Source organism: Giraffa tippelskirchi, chromosome 7 (assembly GCF_054371585.1).
Source record: "Giraffa tippelskirchi isolate mGirTip1 chromosome 7, T2T-mGirTip1v1.2.pri, whole genome shotgun sequence".
Classification (NCBI taxonomy): Eukaryota; Metazoa; Chordata; class Mammalia; order Artiodactyla; family Giraffidae; genus Giraffa; species Giraffa tippelskirchi.
Window position 1 is genome coordinate 34,469,919 of NC_137281.1, and position 14,757 is coordinate 34,484,675.

Here is a 14,757-nt window from a genome sequence, read left to right on the forward strand (position 1 = left end):
CCTGCTAAGTCACTTCAGTTGTGTCCAACTCTTTGCAACCCTATGGCCTGTAGCCCACTGGGCTCCTCTGTCCATGGGATTCTCCAGGCAAGAATACTAGAGTGGGTGGCCAGGCCCTCCTCCAGGGGATCTTCCCGACCCAGGGATTGAACACGCGTCTCTTATGTCATCTACAAAGGCAGGTGGATTCTTTAACTCTAGCGCCACCTGGGAAGCCCTAGAAGACAGAGTATCTGAGATAATTTTCATGGGATTGAATCCAAATCCCAGTCCCCAGGTCTCCTTTTGGGGTGATACCAGGGAAGACATTGGGGAATCATGTATCTATCGCATAAAGTTGTTGAAAGGATTCATTGAGTTAATACAAGCAAAGTTATTAGAAGAGCACCTGGTATATAGTCTGTGGTCCATAATGAGTTGGTATCTAGTATTATTTGTCTCCTCTGACCTACTAATCTTGGTTCACTATTAGGTCCACAATTTTCCTCTTCATAGCTGTCTCAGTCCCCAATCAATCTCTGAAATTTCTGGGTGAAGTTCATCTACCTCCTTTGAAGCCACTTTTTTTTAATGACTCTATGCATTAGCTTACATTAATGCAGCAGAGGGGACCAAAGCTTACAAGTACTGTATACATTTCACAAGATGCACTGCAGGAAAAAAAAAAATGACTAAGAAGGATCAATAATATCCTAGGGTCTTGGTGGACACCTTCCTAGTGGAGGTGGACCTCTTATTCCTGGTGGAGGGTCTCATTCCAACAGGGGCAAGCTTATTGGTATCCTTCGAATATGGGAAGCCTAATTGGTGGGCCTATGGGTGGTCTCATACCATGTGCCATGCTAAGTTGCTTCAGTCATGTCCAATTCTTTGCAACCCCCAAGGACTGCTGCCCACCAGGCTCCTCTGTCCATTGGATTCTCCAGGCAAAAATACTGGAATAGGTTGCCACTTTCCTTCTCCAGGGGATCTTCCTGACCCAAGGGTCAAATCCATGTCTCTTATGTCTCCTGCACTGGCAGGCATATTCTTCACCACTAGTGCCACTTGGGAAGCCCCATACCAAATGGAGGAGCCATAATTCCTGGAGGTGGGATTGCTCGACCAACAGGTGTGGGTGTAGCCCCCTTTCCTGGTGGATACTGAGTTGGGGCTCCAGAAATGCTGGCAGTGGAAACAGCTGCTACAATACCTCTTCCCTGTGGGGTCATTACTTGTTGGGATGGCCCCCCCAGCCCCATGGACAGGGCCTGTTAATCCAGCAAGAGTCTGGGGAATTGGAACACCAACTGGAACACCTCTGCCAGCTGCTCTTCCAACCCCCAGCGTCACCAGTAAATGGTACCTAAGCAATGCCAGTATCTTTACAGGGTAGTCCCTCCACAGTCATGGAAACCCAGTTCTCCAAGGCAGCAACACCAGACCCCAAACTCGCTTTTCTTCACACTCTGAATGCTTTGAATTCTTTGCCTTGATCTTCCTGAATTCAAAACAGTCACAGAGGATCAAGTTCACCTACTTGTCAAAAGCCTTAAAAGGGCCTATGAAGATCCAGCCATCCTGCCAGACGCATCTCACCGTATAGTCAATGTGCTGCAGCAACTTGCACCTCTTTCCCATAGTCACGATTGCTGTTCCACCCAATTCGATGTCCAAAGGACAGTTTCGGGATCCTTAAGACCTAAGGAAGCCTACGGATTAAGGTATGATGCAGGTTCTCCACCAAACACTGCAAGCTGGGTTTGAAGCTTCCAATAGTAGAAGAAGCCTTTTTGTTTTGTTCTGTTTCCTCTTGGTATCAGCTACGTGGGTATTCTGATACTGCTTTAATGACCTCTTGGTGTCTCAGCTAAGAAGACTTGTCTCAGTTCTCCCTGGAAATCTACCACAGGTACTTGCTCCTGCTCGGTGACCGCCTCCGGTACAGGTGACACCACTGGTTGCTCAGTGAGGCTGTCCTACATTTGACTTGGGTTCCTACCTCACGTACGGCGCTGCTCCGTAGTCCTCCTCAGGCGTAGACCGTCCCTGGCCTGCTCTGTCTCGCCGCTGGCCACTCCTCAAAACAGAACAGAACAGAATAGGTCAGGCATCTCCAGGGACCGCTCCCCTCCACGCTGCTCTTTGCCACTGGCGCACCAACTAATCACGCCGGCCCTGTCTGCGCATGCGCAGCAAGTCCCCGGCCACACTTTTGATAGCTGCCTTTTAATTTGCCTTTCTCTAGGCCATCCCCAACAGCTTCACAGGTAGGAACATCAAACTCGACAGATCTGATTTAAAAGACTTACATCCCTGCTGAAAAATGGCTGAAAAGAGTCAGATTTTTCTGTTTGGCCTTTTCTGTTCCACTAGAGAGATAACATTGCTAAAGCAATTGCTAGGTGAGCATTTAAGACATTTTAGTGGATCCAACGGGCTTTCCAGGGGGTGCAGTGGTAAAGAACCTGCCTGCCAATGCAGGAGACACAAGAGACGCAGGTTCGATCCCTGGATTTAGAAGATCCCCTGGAAAGGGCATGGCAACCCACTCCAGTATTCTTGCCTGGACAATCCCATGCACAGAGGAGCCTGGTGGCCTACAACCCACAAAGTCATCAAGAGTCAGCATGACTGAGCGCACACACACACACACACACACACACACACACACACACAACTCTAGTTGCATGTCATGGTAAATATTTTATCTTTATTTATTGATAAAATAATTTGGTCAAATTGTCCAATGGAGCCAGGATTAAAATTCAGAATTTTCTTAACTCAAATCTCACTCTCAAGCCACCACCACATTGCAGATCTAACTGACCAAGTATACTTGTTGGAAATCTCATTCTCCTTTCTCCCTGGTGTCAGAGCTCTGAGTTTCTTGAGTTAATTTTTAGCTAAGATTTATTCTAGAACAATTCCAGAAAGTTTGACTTTACAGAAGCAGTTGTGTCAATTCCCTTAATGTGTTATGAGTTATGACTCTGCTATATAAAAACTCTCAAATGTAGTCAGGTAGTCACCTTCTTTATATTTATTTTATCCTTTTTCCCAATGACTAAAGGCTATGAAACACTATGAATATGCAATAAATACATCTTAGTGGATTGGTTTTAAAATTATGAAACAGTAAATTCCCTTTTGCATGTGAATATTTCTGCAACAACCAGATAGTCTGTATTTAAACTATCTGCCCCAAAAACATTTCTACACTGTTGGTGGGAATGTAAGTTGTTGTAGCCCCTGTGGAAAACAATATGGAGGTTCCTCAGAAAACTGAAAACAGAACTACCACATGATCCAGCAATCCCACTCCTGGACATATACCCAAGCAAAACTATAATTGAAAAAAATACATACACTCTTATGCTCATAGCAGCACTATTTATAATAGTCCAGATGTGGAAACAACCTAAATATCCATCAACAGATGAATGGATAAAGAAGATGTGGTGTATATATAGCAATGGAATACTACTAAGCCATAAGAAAGAATGAAACACTACCATTTCTAGCAACATGAATGTGACTAAAATTATCACACTAAGTGAAGCAGAAAGACAAATACCATATGATATTACTTACATGTATAGTCTATGAAACAGAAACAGACTCACAGAGAAGACTTGTGATTAGCAAGGGAAAGGTAGGAAGGGAGGGGAAGGGATTGGGAGTTTGGGGTTAGTAGATGCCAACTACTAAATTCAGGATGGATAAACAAGTTTCTACTGTATAGCACAGGGAACTATAACCAATCTCCTGGGATAAACCATAATTGAAAAGTACATCAAAAAGGAATGCATATAACTGAGTCACTTTGCTGTACAGCAGAAATTAGCACAACATTGTAAATCAACTATACTTCAGTAAAAAAAAATTAAAAATAAGAATAAAAGTAAACTAGCTGCCCCAAAGGGGCTTCCCCAGTGGCTCAGGGATACAGAATCTGCCTGCAAGGGCAGAAGCTGCAGGAGACCCAGGAGACGCAGGTTTGACCCCTGGGTTGGGAAGATCCCCTGGAGGAATGTGTGGCAACCCACTCTAATGTTCTCACCTGGAGAATCCCATGGACAGAGGAGCCTGGCAGGCTACAGTCCATAGGATTGCAAAGAATCAGACACAACTGAAGCAGCTTTGCATGCACATAGCTGCCCCAAAATGTATAACCAAAGTTATAGATTTTAAAATACCTTTGGGATGAATTAATCTGACATAATTGCAATATATATAATGAGGATGACTTCTCTTTTTCAGTTATATTAAATTATGGTAAAATATAATTAAGATAAAATTTACCCTCTAACCACTGTGAAGTCATACAATTCAGTAGTGTTAAGTATACTCACATCTTTGTACAACCAATCTCCAAAATTCTTTTCATCTTGCAAAACTGAAATGCTACACCCATGAAATAACTCATTTCCCCTCCCTCTGAGTCACTAGCAACTAACTAACCTTCTATTTTCTTTCTTCGCTATGAATTTTACTACTCTAGGTACTTCATGTAAGTGGGATCATACAGCATTTGCCTTTTTGCATCTTGCTTATTCCACTTAGCCGAATGTCCTCAAGGTTCATCCATGTTGTAGCAAGCATTAGAAATCCCCTCCTTTTTAAGGCTCCATTGTATGTACATGTACATGTATGTACATTGTATGTACATTGTATGTACATGGCCCCGTGTGGGGCCACCCAAGACGGATGGGTCATGGTGGAGAGGTTTGACAGATTGTGGTCCATTGGAGAAGGGCATGGCAAACCACTTCAGTATTCTTACCTTGAGAACCCCATGAACAGTATGAAAAGACAAAAGGATAGGACACTGAAAGATGAACTCCCCAGGTCAGTAGGTGCCCAATATGCTAATGGAGATCAGTGGAGAAATAACTCCAGAAAGAATGATGGGATGGAGCCAAAGTAAAAACGATACCCAACTGTGGATATGACTGGTGATAGACGCAAAGTCCGATGCTGTAAAGAGCAATATTGCATAGGAACCTGGAATGTTAGGTCCATGAATCAAGGCAAATTGGAAGTGGCCAAACAGGAGATGGCAAGAGTGAACGTCGACATTCTAGGAATCAGCAAACTAAGATGGACTGGAATGGGTGAATTTAACTCAGATGACCATTATATCTACTACTGTGGGCAAGAATCCCTTAGAAGAAATGGAGTAGCCATCATGGTCAACAAAAGAGTCCAAAATGCAGTACTTGGATGCAATCTCAAAAACGACAGAATGATCTCTGTTCGTTTCCAAGGCAAACCATTCAATATCACAGTAATCCAAGTCTACGCCCCGACCAGTAATGCCGAAGAAGCTGAAGTTGAACGGTTCTATGAAGACCTACAAGACCTTCTAGAACTAACACCCAAAAAAGATGTCCTTTTCATTATAGGGGACTGGAATGCAAAAGTAGGAAGTCAAGAAACACTTGGTGTAACAGGCAAGTTTGGCCTTGGAGTACAGAATGAAGCAGGGCAAAGGCTAATAGAGTTTTGCCACGAGAACGCACTGGTAATAGCAAAAACCCTATTCCAACAACACAAAAGAACACTCTACACGTGGACATCACCAGATGGTCAACACCGAAATCAGATTGATTATATTCTTTGCAGTCAAAGATGGAGAAGCTCTATACAGTCAGCAAAAACAAGACCAGGAGCAGACTGTGGCTCAGATCATGAACTGCTTATTGCCAAATTCAGACTTAAATTGAAGAAAGTAGGGAAAACCACTAGACCATTCAGGTATGACCTAGATCAAATCCCTTATGAGTATACAGTGGAAGTGAGAAATAGATTTAAGGGACTAGACCTGATAGACAGAGTGCCTGATGAACTATGGACAGAGGTTCGTGACATTGTACAAGAGACACGGATCAAGAAAATCCCCATGGAAAAGAAATGCAAAAAAGCAAAATGGCTGTCTGAGGAGGCCTTACAGATAGCTGGGAAGAGAAGAGAAGCGAAAAGCAAAGGAGAAAAGGAAAGATATTCCCATCTGAATGCAGAGTTCCAAAGAATAGCAAGGAGAGATAAGAAAGCCTTCCTCAGCGATCAGTGCAAAGAAATAGAGGAAAACAACAGATTGGGAAAGACTAGAGATTTCTTCAAGAAAATTAGAGATACCAAAGGAACATTTCATGCAAAGATGGGCTCGATAAAGGACAGAAATGGTATGGACTTAACAGAAGCAGAAGATATTAAGAAGAGGTGGCAAGAATACACAGAAGAACTGCACAAAAAAGATCTTCATGACCCAGATAATCACAATGGTGTGATCACTCACCTAGAGCCAGACATCCTGGAATGTGAAGTCAAGTGGGCCTTAGAAAGCATCACTACGAACAAAGCTAGTGGAAGTGATGGAATTCCAGTTGAGCTATTTCAAATCCTCAAAGATGATGCTGTGAAAGTGCTACACTCGATATGCCAGCAAATTTGGAAAACTCAGCAGTGGCCAAGGACTGGAAAAGGTCAGTTTTCGTTCCAATCCCAAAGAAAGGCAATGCCAAAGAATGCTCAAACTACCGCACAATTGCACTCATCTCACATGCTAGTAAAGTAATGCTCAAAATTCTCCAAGCCAGGCTTCAACAATACGTGAACCGTGAACTTCCAGATGTTCAAGCTGGTTTTAGAAAAGGCAGAGGAACCAGAGATCAAATTGCCAATATCCGCTGCATCATCGAAAAAGCAAGAGAGTTCCAGAAAAACATCTATTTCTGCTTTATTGACTATGCCAAAGCCTTTGACTGTGTGGATCACAATCAACTGTGGAAAATTCTGAAAGAGATGGGAATACCAGACCATCTGACCTGTCTCTTGAGAAACCTGTATGCAGGTCAGGAAGCAACAGTTAGAACTGGACATGGAACAACAGACTGGTTCCAAATAGGAAAAGGAGTCCATCAAGGCTGTATATTGTCACCCTGCTTATTTAACTTATATGCAGAGTACATCATGAGAAACGCTGGGCTGGAAGAAACACAAGCTGGAATCAAGATTGCTGGAAGAAATATCAATAACCTCAGATATGCGGATGACACCACCCTTATGGCAGAAAGTGAAGAAGAACTAAAGAGCCTCTTGATGAAGGTGAAGGAGGAGAGTGAAAAAGTTGGCTTAAAGCTCAACGTTCAGAAAACTAAGATCATGGCATCTGGTCCCATCACTCCATGGGAAATAGATGGGGAAACAGTGGAAACAGTATCAGACTTTATTTTTTGGGGCTCCAGAATCACTGCTGATGGTGACTGCAGCCATGAAATTAAAAGACGCTTACTCCTTGGAAGGAAGGTTATTGCCAACCTAGATAGCATATTTAAAAGCAGAGACATTACTTTGCCAACAAAAGTCCATCTAGTCAAGGCTATGGTTTTTCCAGTGATCATGTATGGATGTGAGAGTTGGACGGTGAAGAAAGCTGAGCACCGAAGAATTGATGCTTTTGAACTGTGGTGTTGGAGAAGACTCTTGAGAGTCCTTTGGACTGCAAGGAGATCCAATCAATCCATCCTAAAAGAGATCAATCCTGGGTGTTCATTGGAAGGTCTGATGTTGAAGCTGAAACTCCAATACTTTGGCCACCTCATGCGAAGGGTTGACTCATTGGAAAAGACCCTAATGCTGGGTAGGATTGGGGGCGGGAGGAGAAGGGGACGACAAAGGATGAGATGGTTGGATGGCATCACCAACTCCATGAACATGGGTTTGGGTAGACTCCGGGAGTTGGTGATGGACAGAGAGGCCTGGCGTGTTGCAGTTCATGGGGTCGCAAAGAGTCGGACACGACTGAGCGACTGAACTGAACTGAACTGAACTGTATGTACATACCACATTTTGTTTATCCATTCATCCAACACTTGGATTGCTTCAATCTTTTGGCAATTATGAATTATGCTGCTATGAACATGGTTGTGCAAACACCTGTTTGAGACTCTGTATTCAATTCTGTTAGATATATACACAGAAGTGGCATTGGTGAGTCATGCAAGAATTACATTCTTAATTTGGGGGGAACTGTTATACAGTTTCCATGGCAGCTGCACCATTTTATATTTCTACCAACAGTGCACAAGGGTCCCAATTTCTCTACAAGGTGATTCCACTTTTTATACACTCTCAATGTCACCACATCTTGGTCTCCATCTTCTTTTAAGCTTCCTTATTAATTGTAAAAACCCTATTTTACACACTTTTATTTACCTTTGAACAATTTTAAAAATTAAAATTTTTTTAATATTAAAACTAATATTCACTCACTGAGTGCCTACTTTTGATGCTGGGAATTTTTTTTAAATGAGTAAGCACTAGCCCCTCAGCTCTAGAACATCTCTGACTAGTATAAAACATATAAAAATACTCACAAATTATAATGTGATACGAAATATATCATATAACGTATGTCACTTGATATACATATGTAAAAGGAATTCCCACATGGCTCAGTGGTTAAAAAAAAAAATCTGCCTACCAATACAGGAGACACAGGTTCAATCCCTGGGTCAGGAAGGTCCCCTGGAGAAGGAAATGGCTACCCATTCCAGTATTCTTGCCTGGAAAACCCCACGGACAGAGGAGCCTGGTGGGCTACAGTCTATGGGGTTGCAAAAGAGTCAGACATGACTTAGCAACTAAACAACGTATGTAAAAAAATAAAATAAAATAAAAACTGTAAGAATGTTAGCTGATGTTTTGAAGAAAAGACAGCATTATGATTGGATACAGACTGCTGAGAAGGAGTTTGAAGTTGAAAGAGCGTAAAAGAAAAGTGTAGTATAAACTGGCAATTTTATGATACATATTATATACAAAGGCAGATGGGTTTGAGAGATTGGGACCGGGTTGGTCCTGCAAAATATTAAATGTCATGCAAAATTCTTGTTTATGTTTGTATCATGTAATTAATCATGAAAATATAAAATGAAATGAAGATAGACTCCACTCCCCAGAGATTAGCTGCCTCTTGTAAACCAAGCCCAGCCCAGACCCAGGCATACAAAGTTTAATGCTGTTGTCAGACCATTGCAGTTTAGCCTAGTCCTCTGACACTGTGACGGGGCAGAAAGTAGACATCCCATGGTCAATCTGATTTGGAGTGTTTGAAAAAACCTACCAACCATGCCTCCATTAATTTGAACATGTCATAGAACCACTGTTAGCCTAATTAAGGGCCTCCCTATATGGGGCATCATGATAGACATTTCTGAAAGAGAATCTTCATCAAACTTGCATGGTTAAAATCAATCACAGAAAACTGATACAGATTCCAAGGACATCTGAATATAGAGTTCCATCAAATTATAAACCCACACAGATGTATATGTCATATATATATGGTGGGTATAGTTATATGTATATAAATATATGGGGGATATATATCTTTCAAAATTATTACCAAGATTGTGTGTGTGTGTGTGTGTGTGTGTATCCTAAAGAAAAAATGCAAACCATAGAATAGGGGATGCATGCGTGTATGCTAAGTTGCTTCAGTCATGTCCGACTCTTTGCAACCTCATGGGCTATAGCCTGCTAGGCTCCTCTGTCCATAAGATTCTCCAGGCAAGAATACTGGAGTAGGTTGCCATGCCCTTCTCCAAGAATAGAGGATAAGTAGGTGTTATTGGCAGGTATGTATATTCATAGAGTGGATCAGTGGATCTTTGGGGAAAAGTCATTACTTCTTGCATTTATAAGGAAAGATCACTGAATGATGTTTTGGGGAAATTCAATTTTAAAAGATAATACACTTTGCACACAAAGAGCTAACCATTAATGTAGTAAATCATAGATCACAGTTAGTTAGCATTACCAAGATAGCAGAAAAGGGCACTTTTCAGATGCAAAAAGTAAGAAATTTACTACCAAAATAATGTTACCACGTGTCTGATTATTTTTACCCATGGAAAGAAAGTATGATACACAAGTCTTTCATTAATGTTTGGGTGCATATGGACTCACCTTATTTTCTCTATCCCTGGAGCCAACACTTGTGTAATTATTTGATATATATAATTTTTTTATCAAAAGCATTGGTGCACATCAGTGAGAACTTTCAACCACCTTGAAAATGACTTTTAGAATATTTCATTAGCAGACTGTCTTTCAGAGCCTGAGTTGACATTCATGTTTCTTCATACTAGTCTTTCATCCATAAAACCCTTTGTTCTGCTGAACAGTTTTCAGACAATGTAGGCAATCAAAAAAAAAAAAAAAGAAAAGGAAAAGAAAGAAAGAAAAGAAAGCATCCATTCCAGCATTTGATCAGTCTTATTCAAATCTCATCTATTAATAATCTTTTGAAACCTTTCTAAGAATTTTATTTCCCTTCTTTCAGTATCATATTAAAAAAAAGCCTCCCCAAGTTTAATGAAATGGGAGTTTGATATGTCATAGGAATGAGGCGCAATTCATGGTTATATTTTATCCACTTTTGTCACTTTAAATAAAGTATATGGGAAATAACTGCTGTGTTCAGTTAGAAGATTTATTTTTAATTACAGAAGATTGAATTTTTAGCACTCAAACAACTGGGGAAAAAAACACTCAATTACTTAAATAACATTTTATACACACCAAAAAAATAATATGTTCAAAATGAAATAATCTAGTCAGATATTTTTCAGTAGTTTAATAAAAACAAAATATTAAGTGATTATTTTGAGAAGCAACATGTTTCTAACCTGTCCTATAAAATGAGTGTGTTTTGGAACCACAAAGACTCAGAACTACATAAAACATGGAAATCCACTGTGTCTAGTCTCCACAATGCAAGAATCACATTGACACCCCCAGCCCTTCCAATATTTATGTGCAAAATATATATCATTTCAGCTGAGGTACTTAGGAAGCTTAAAAATGGAGCTATTCCTAAACAAGCAAAATTTTACCATGCCTTGGCATGTGAAAGCACATAATCTGTGAAATATGCACATTTCAAAGCAGAAAATCCTGCTTTTCATGCGCAACTATGCCTACTAATCCCACTACCATAATTCAAACAACCACTTGGAGCATTTAGTCATAAGGGTTAAACACAAACCATTAAAAACAGAGAAACACTAAGTTCAGCTTGATTTACTATCCGTTATATATTATGCTTCTGCCTGTTGTATAAAGGGCCCTTTAGGGGCCAAACTGGAATTTGCCAGATTCTTTCTCACAATAGAGATTTTAATTTCATCTTTTGTTCTGTAATTTAGAATTTCCAAGTTTCATTATGTTTTATTATTTTGTTGTTCAGGCTAATTTGCTTTTATCATATTTCATAATATTATGGTTTGAGAATGAAATAAAAAGTAGAATTTGGTTTCAAATTATGTATCTTAAAAGAGAGAAATGGGAATTGTTAAAAAGAAATTAAAGAGTTATAGAATAAGCAAGATTCTTTTTTATACTTTTCGTTCCAAAAATGTTACTAAGACTTTCTAAATATGTCAAAATACTTCTTAAACGAGAGAACCATATTTAAAATACTCATAAGAGTACCTAAAAGCAACTTTCAACCCCCTTCAGCTAGTTAGACAGGAAATACTTCTGTCAGTCTTAGAACTCAGACACTGTAGTATCAGGATGGAAATGGAACCAGTTAAGACTGGAGAAAAACTACTTTCTAAGAAAGCTTTCCAAAGAAGCTTCATGGAGAGAAAAGAGTTTAGCAATACACTTAAATTCACATGAGAGATATTCCAGCATTTGTGCAAAGCTGATAAGGCTTCTCAAACAAGAATCAAACTTTCTCTGGATAGAAGGGGTTAAAACTCGTTTAAGGAAGACTACTTATGGGAAGAACAAACGGACTGATAAACTGAGATGTATAACATATACTGAAGAGGGATGGGGCCATACTGAAGAGCTAAATAGAACACAATAGCTGACTGTGTTCATGCATTTGGATTATGCCTTTGGGATGTTTTTAGGGTTTTGGACATCTGAACATTTTGTATTCAAAATTTTCACTGAGCACCTGCTATGTTTCAAATACTTCATTAGGTACTGAAGTTACACAGATGATGGTAAGACTTACAATTTTGCAACTTGACAATGGGGAGAAAGAGACACACATACAGTAGAAACCATACTTGGAATTTTTAATTTTGACCTTTTCCCGGACTAGCAATATGCAGTACAATACTCTCCTGATGCTGGGCAGAGGCAGCGAGCGGCAGCTCCCAGTCAGCCACACCAAGACTGGAGTAAACAATGGATAACACCTACAACCATCATGCACCTAGACAACCATTCTGTTTTCACTTACAGTACAGAATTCAATAAATTACATGAGTCATTCAACACTTAATTATAAAATAGGATTTGTGTTAGATAGCTTTGTCCAGTTGTAGGCTAATGTAAGTGTTTGACGGGTTAGGTGTATTAAATTCTTGGCCTCACAGTGGGTTTATCTGGACATAACCTCACTGTAAGCCAAGGAAGATCTGTAATGACATCTAAAGTAGAATCCCTACTCTCCAGGGGGGACAGAGCGTGTTGGAGAGCTCCCAGGCATGCAAATGAACTTAGCTACAGTTCAGAAATGGACTCACAGACTTAGAGAACGAACTTATGGTTGCCAGAGTGGGGAGAACGTAGGGAAGAGATAGTTAGGGAGTTTGCGATCAACGTGTACACAGTGCTATATTTACAATGGATAATCAACAAGGACCTACTGTACAGCACAGGGAACTCTGCTCAATGGTATATGGCAGCCTGGGTGGGAGAGGAGATGGGAAAATGGATACACATATAGGTATGGATGAGTCTCTTTGCTGTGCACCTGAAACCATCACAATCACTGTTAATCGGCTATATTCCAATATAAAATTTAAAAGTTTATAAAAGAGAGAGAGTAGGGGTCAGGGTTCCTGCCCCCCAGCCCCTCCCTGCAATGCCCCGTGATCACATCTCAGAGCTCCTTCAGGCAGCCTCCCACAAAGCTCTCCCACACCAGGTTTCAATAGCTGCACCCTCCTCCTGCCCCGTTAAGCAGAGGAACAGACACAGCATCAGCCTCTTACCAGCCGTGTTGGAAGGCACTGTCGCACGGAGCTTCCCCGCCCCTTTCCCACACCTTGGTAAACCGTCTCTTTATTAAGCTCTCCTCAAATGACCCAATTTGAGAGTGTGATCTGTCTGCGCCTGGCAGCCTGGCAGACAACAGTCCTTATCTTGCTCTCTTGCTCACCCACACTTGATGCCACTGTCCCTTCTCTTATCTCTGACTCTTCCTGCTTAGTCTCCTTAATGAGTCTGTCTTCGCGGGGTCAAGAAACAGTGACAACATTTATCTTCAACAGCCCTCCCACGTAAACATCTACTCCGAGTCAAACCAATGTGCTCTGATGGAAACACGGCTTCAAGACCAGGTGCCTAAGTAGGGCCTTTACTTGTCACACACACACACGTACACATACAGAATCCAAATTAGTTTTGTGAGGTAAAATTCCTGTTTTATGACAAGACAAGGACAATTTAAATATAAAAATTCTCTCTGCCCTGTGCATTGTGTGTCTGTGTTATGCATCGAGCACACTTCCCTCACTGGCAGGAGCACCACAAAGAGCAACATTCTCCTAGCATCAACAAGACAGCTCCTTAAAGGACTCCTTATTCCTTCTTGATCTTGGAAGGGGTCACGTGACCGCCAAGATGATGCTTAGATTTGGAGTATGTAACCTGTTGATAATACGTCATTTGACGTACAGTTCCCCGTCTCAAAAAAACTTGTATGACTATGCCTTGATTTCTAACCAGCAGAACAATTCTCAGAGCTTTCTGAGATGTTTTTCCTGGGTTATATTGATTTGGCTTGAATAAAATTTTCCAGTTCTTTCTTAGATCAACTGATTGACTTTTTTCTGACAGTTTTATGCCCCTCAGTTCAATCCAGTTCACTTGCTCAGTCATGTCCAACTCTTTGCAACCCCATGGACTGCAGCACACCAGGCTTCCTTGTTCATCTATTTATGCCCCTCAGTTCAGTTCAGTTCAGTCGCTCAGTCGTGTCCGACTCTTTGCGACCCCATGAATTGCAGCATGCCAGGCCTCTCTGTCCATCGCCAACTCCTGGAGTCTACCCAAACCCATGTCCATAGAGTCGGTGATGCCATCCAACCATCTCGTCCTCTGTCGTTCCCTTCTCCTCCTGCCCCCATTCCTACCCAGCATTAGGGTCTTTTTCAATGAGTCAACTCTTCGCATGAGGTGGCCAAAGTATTGGAGTTTCAGCTTCAACACCAGTCCTTCCAATGAACACCCAGGACTGATCTCCTTTAGGATGGATTGATTGGATCTCCTTGCAGTCCAAGGGACTCTCAAGAGTCTTCTCCAACACCACAGTTCAAAAGCATCAATTCTGCGGCGCTCAGCTTTCTTCACCATCCAACTCTCACATCCATACATGACCACCGGAAAAACCATAGCCTTGACTAGACGTACTTTTGTTGGTAAAGTAATGTCTCTGCTTTTAAATATGCTATCTAGGTTGGCCATAACCTTCCTTCCAAGGAGTAAGCATCTTTTAATGTCATGGCTGCAATCACCACCAGCAGTGATTTTGGAGCCCAAAAAAATAAAGTCTGACACTGTTTCCACTGTATGCCCCTAGGCACCTCCAAAAAATAAATTCTGGTTTACTCTGGCTTCTCTTCCTCTGTTTATCCCTTAAATTCTGTTTCCTTCTAGAGTTACATTTGACCTTCTGGTTACTGGACAACTCCCTTTAGGAGTCCTCAAAGACCTCAAACTCAACAAATTCAAAATCGAATC

General features: G+C 41.1%; 1 protein-coding gene and 1 pseudogene across 4 annotated transcripts in view; both read right to left on the reverse strand.

Annotated features, from left to right (window-relative positions):
• Positions 1 to 14,757, reverse strand: part of LOC145514266 (uncharacterized) — a 718,708-nt gene that overhangs the window by 453,583 nt on the left and 250,368 nt on the right. Inside the window, exon 1 of one of the 4 annotated variants that reach the window (XR_014060003.1) lies at positions 1,982 to 2,163. Coding sequence is in view for 1 of the 4 variants with exons in the window: in XM_081511614.1 (XP_081367740.1) it covers positions 1,982 to 2,059 (78 nt within the window). In the remaining 3 variants the exon portion in view is untranslated. Of the gene's footprint in view, positions 1 to 1,981; positions 2,164 to 14,757 lie in introns of those variants that run through there. The other 3 variants (XR_014060006.1, XR_014060005.1, XM_081511614.1) reach the window with 3 other exon arrangements.
• On the reverse strand, positions 693 to 1,656 carry LOC145512388 (small nuclear ribonucleoprotein-associated protein B' pseudogene; annotated as a pseudogene).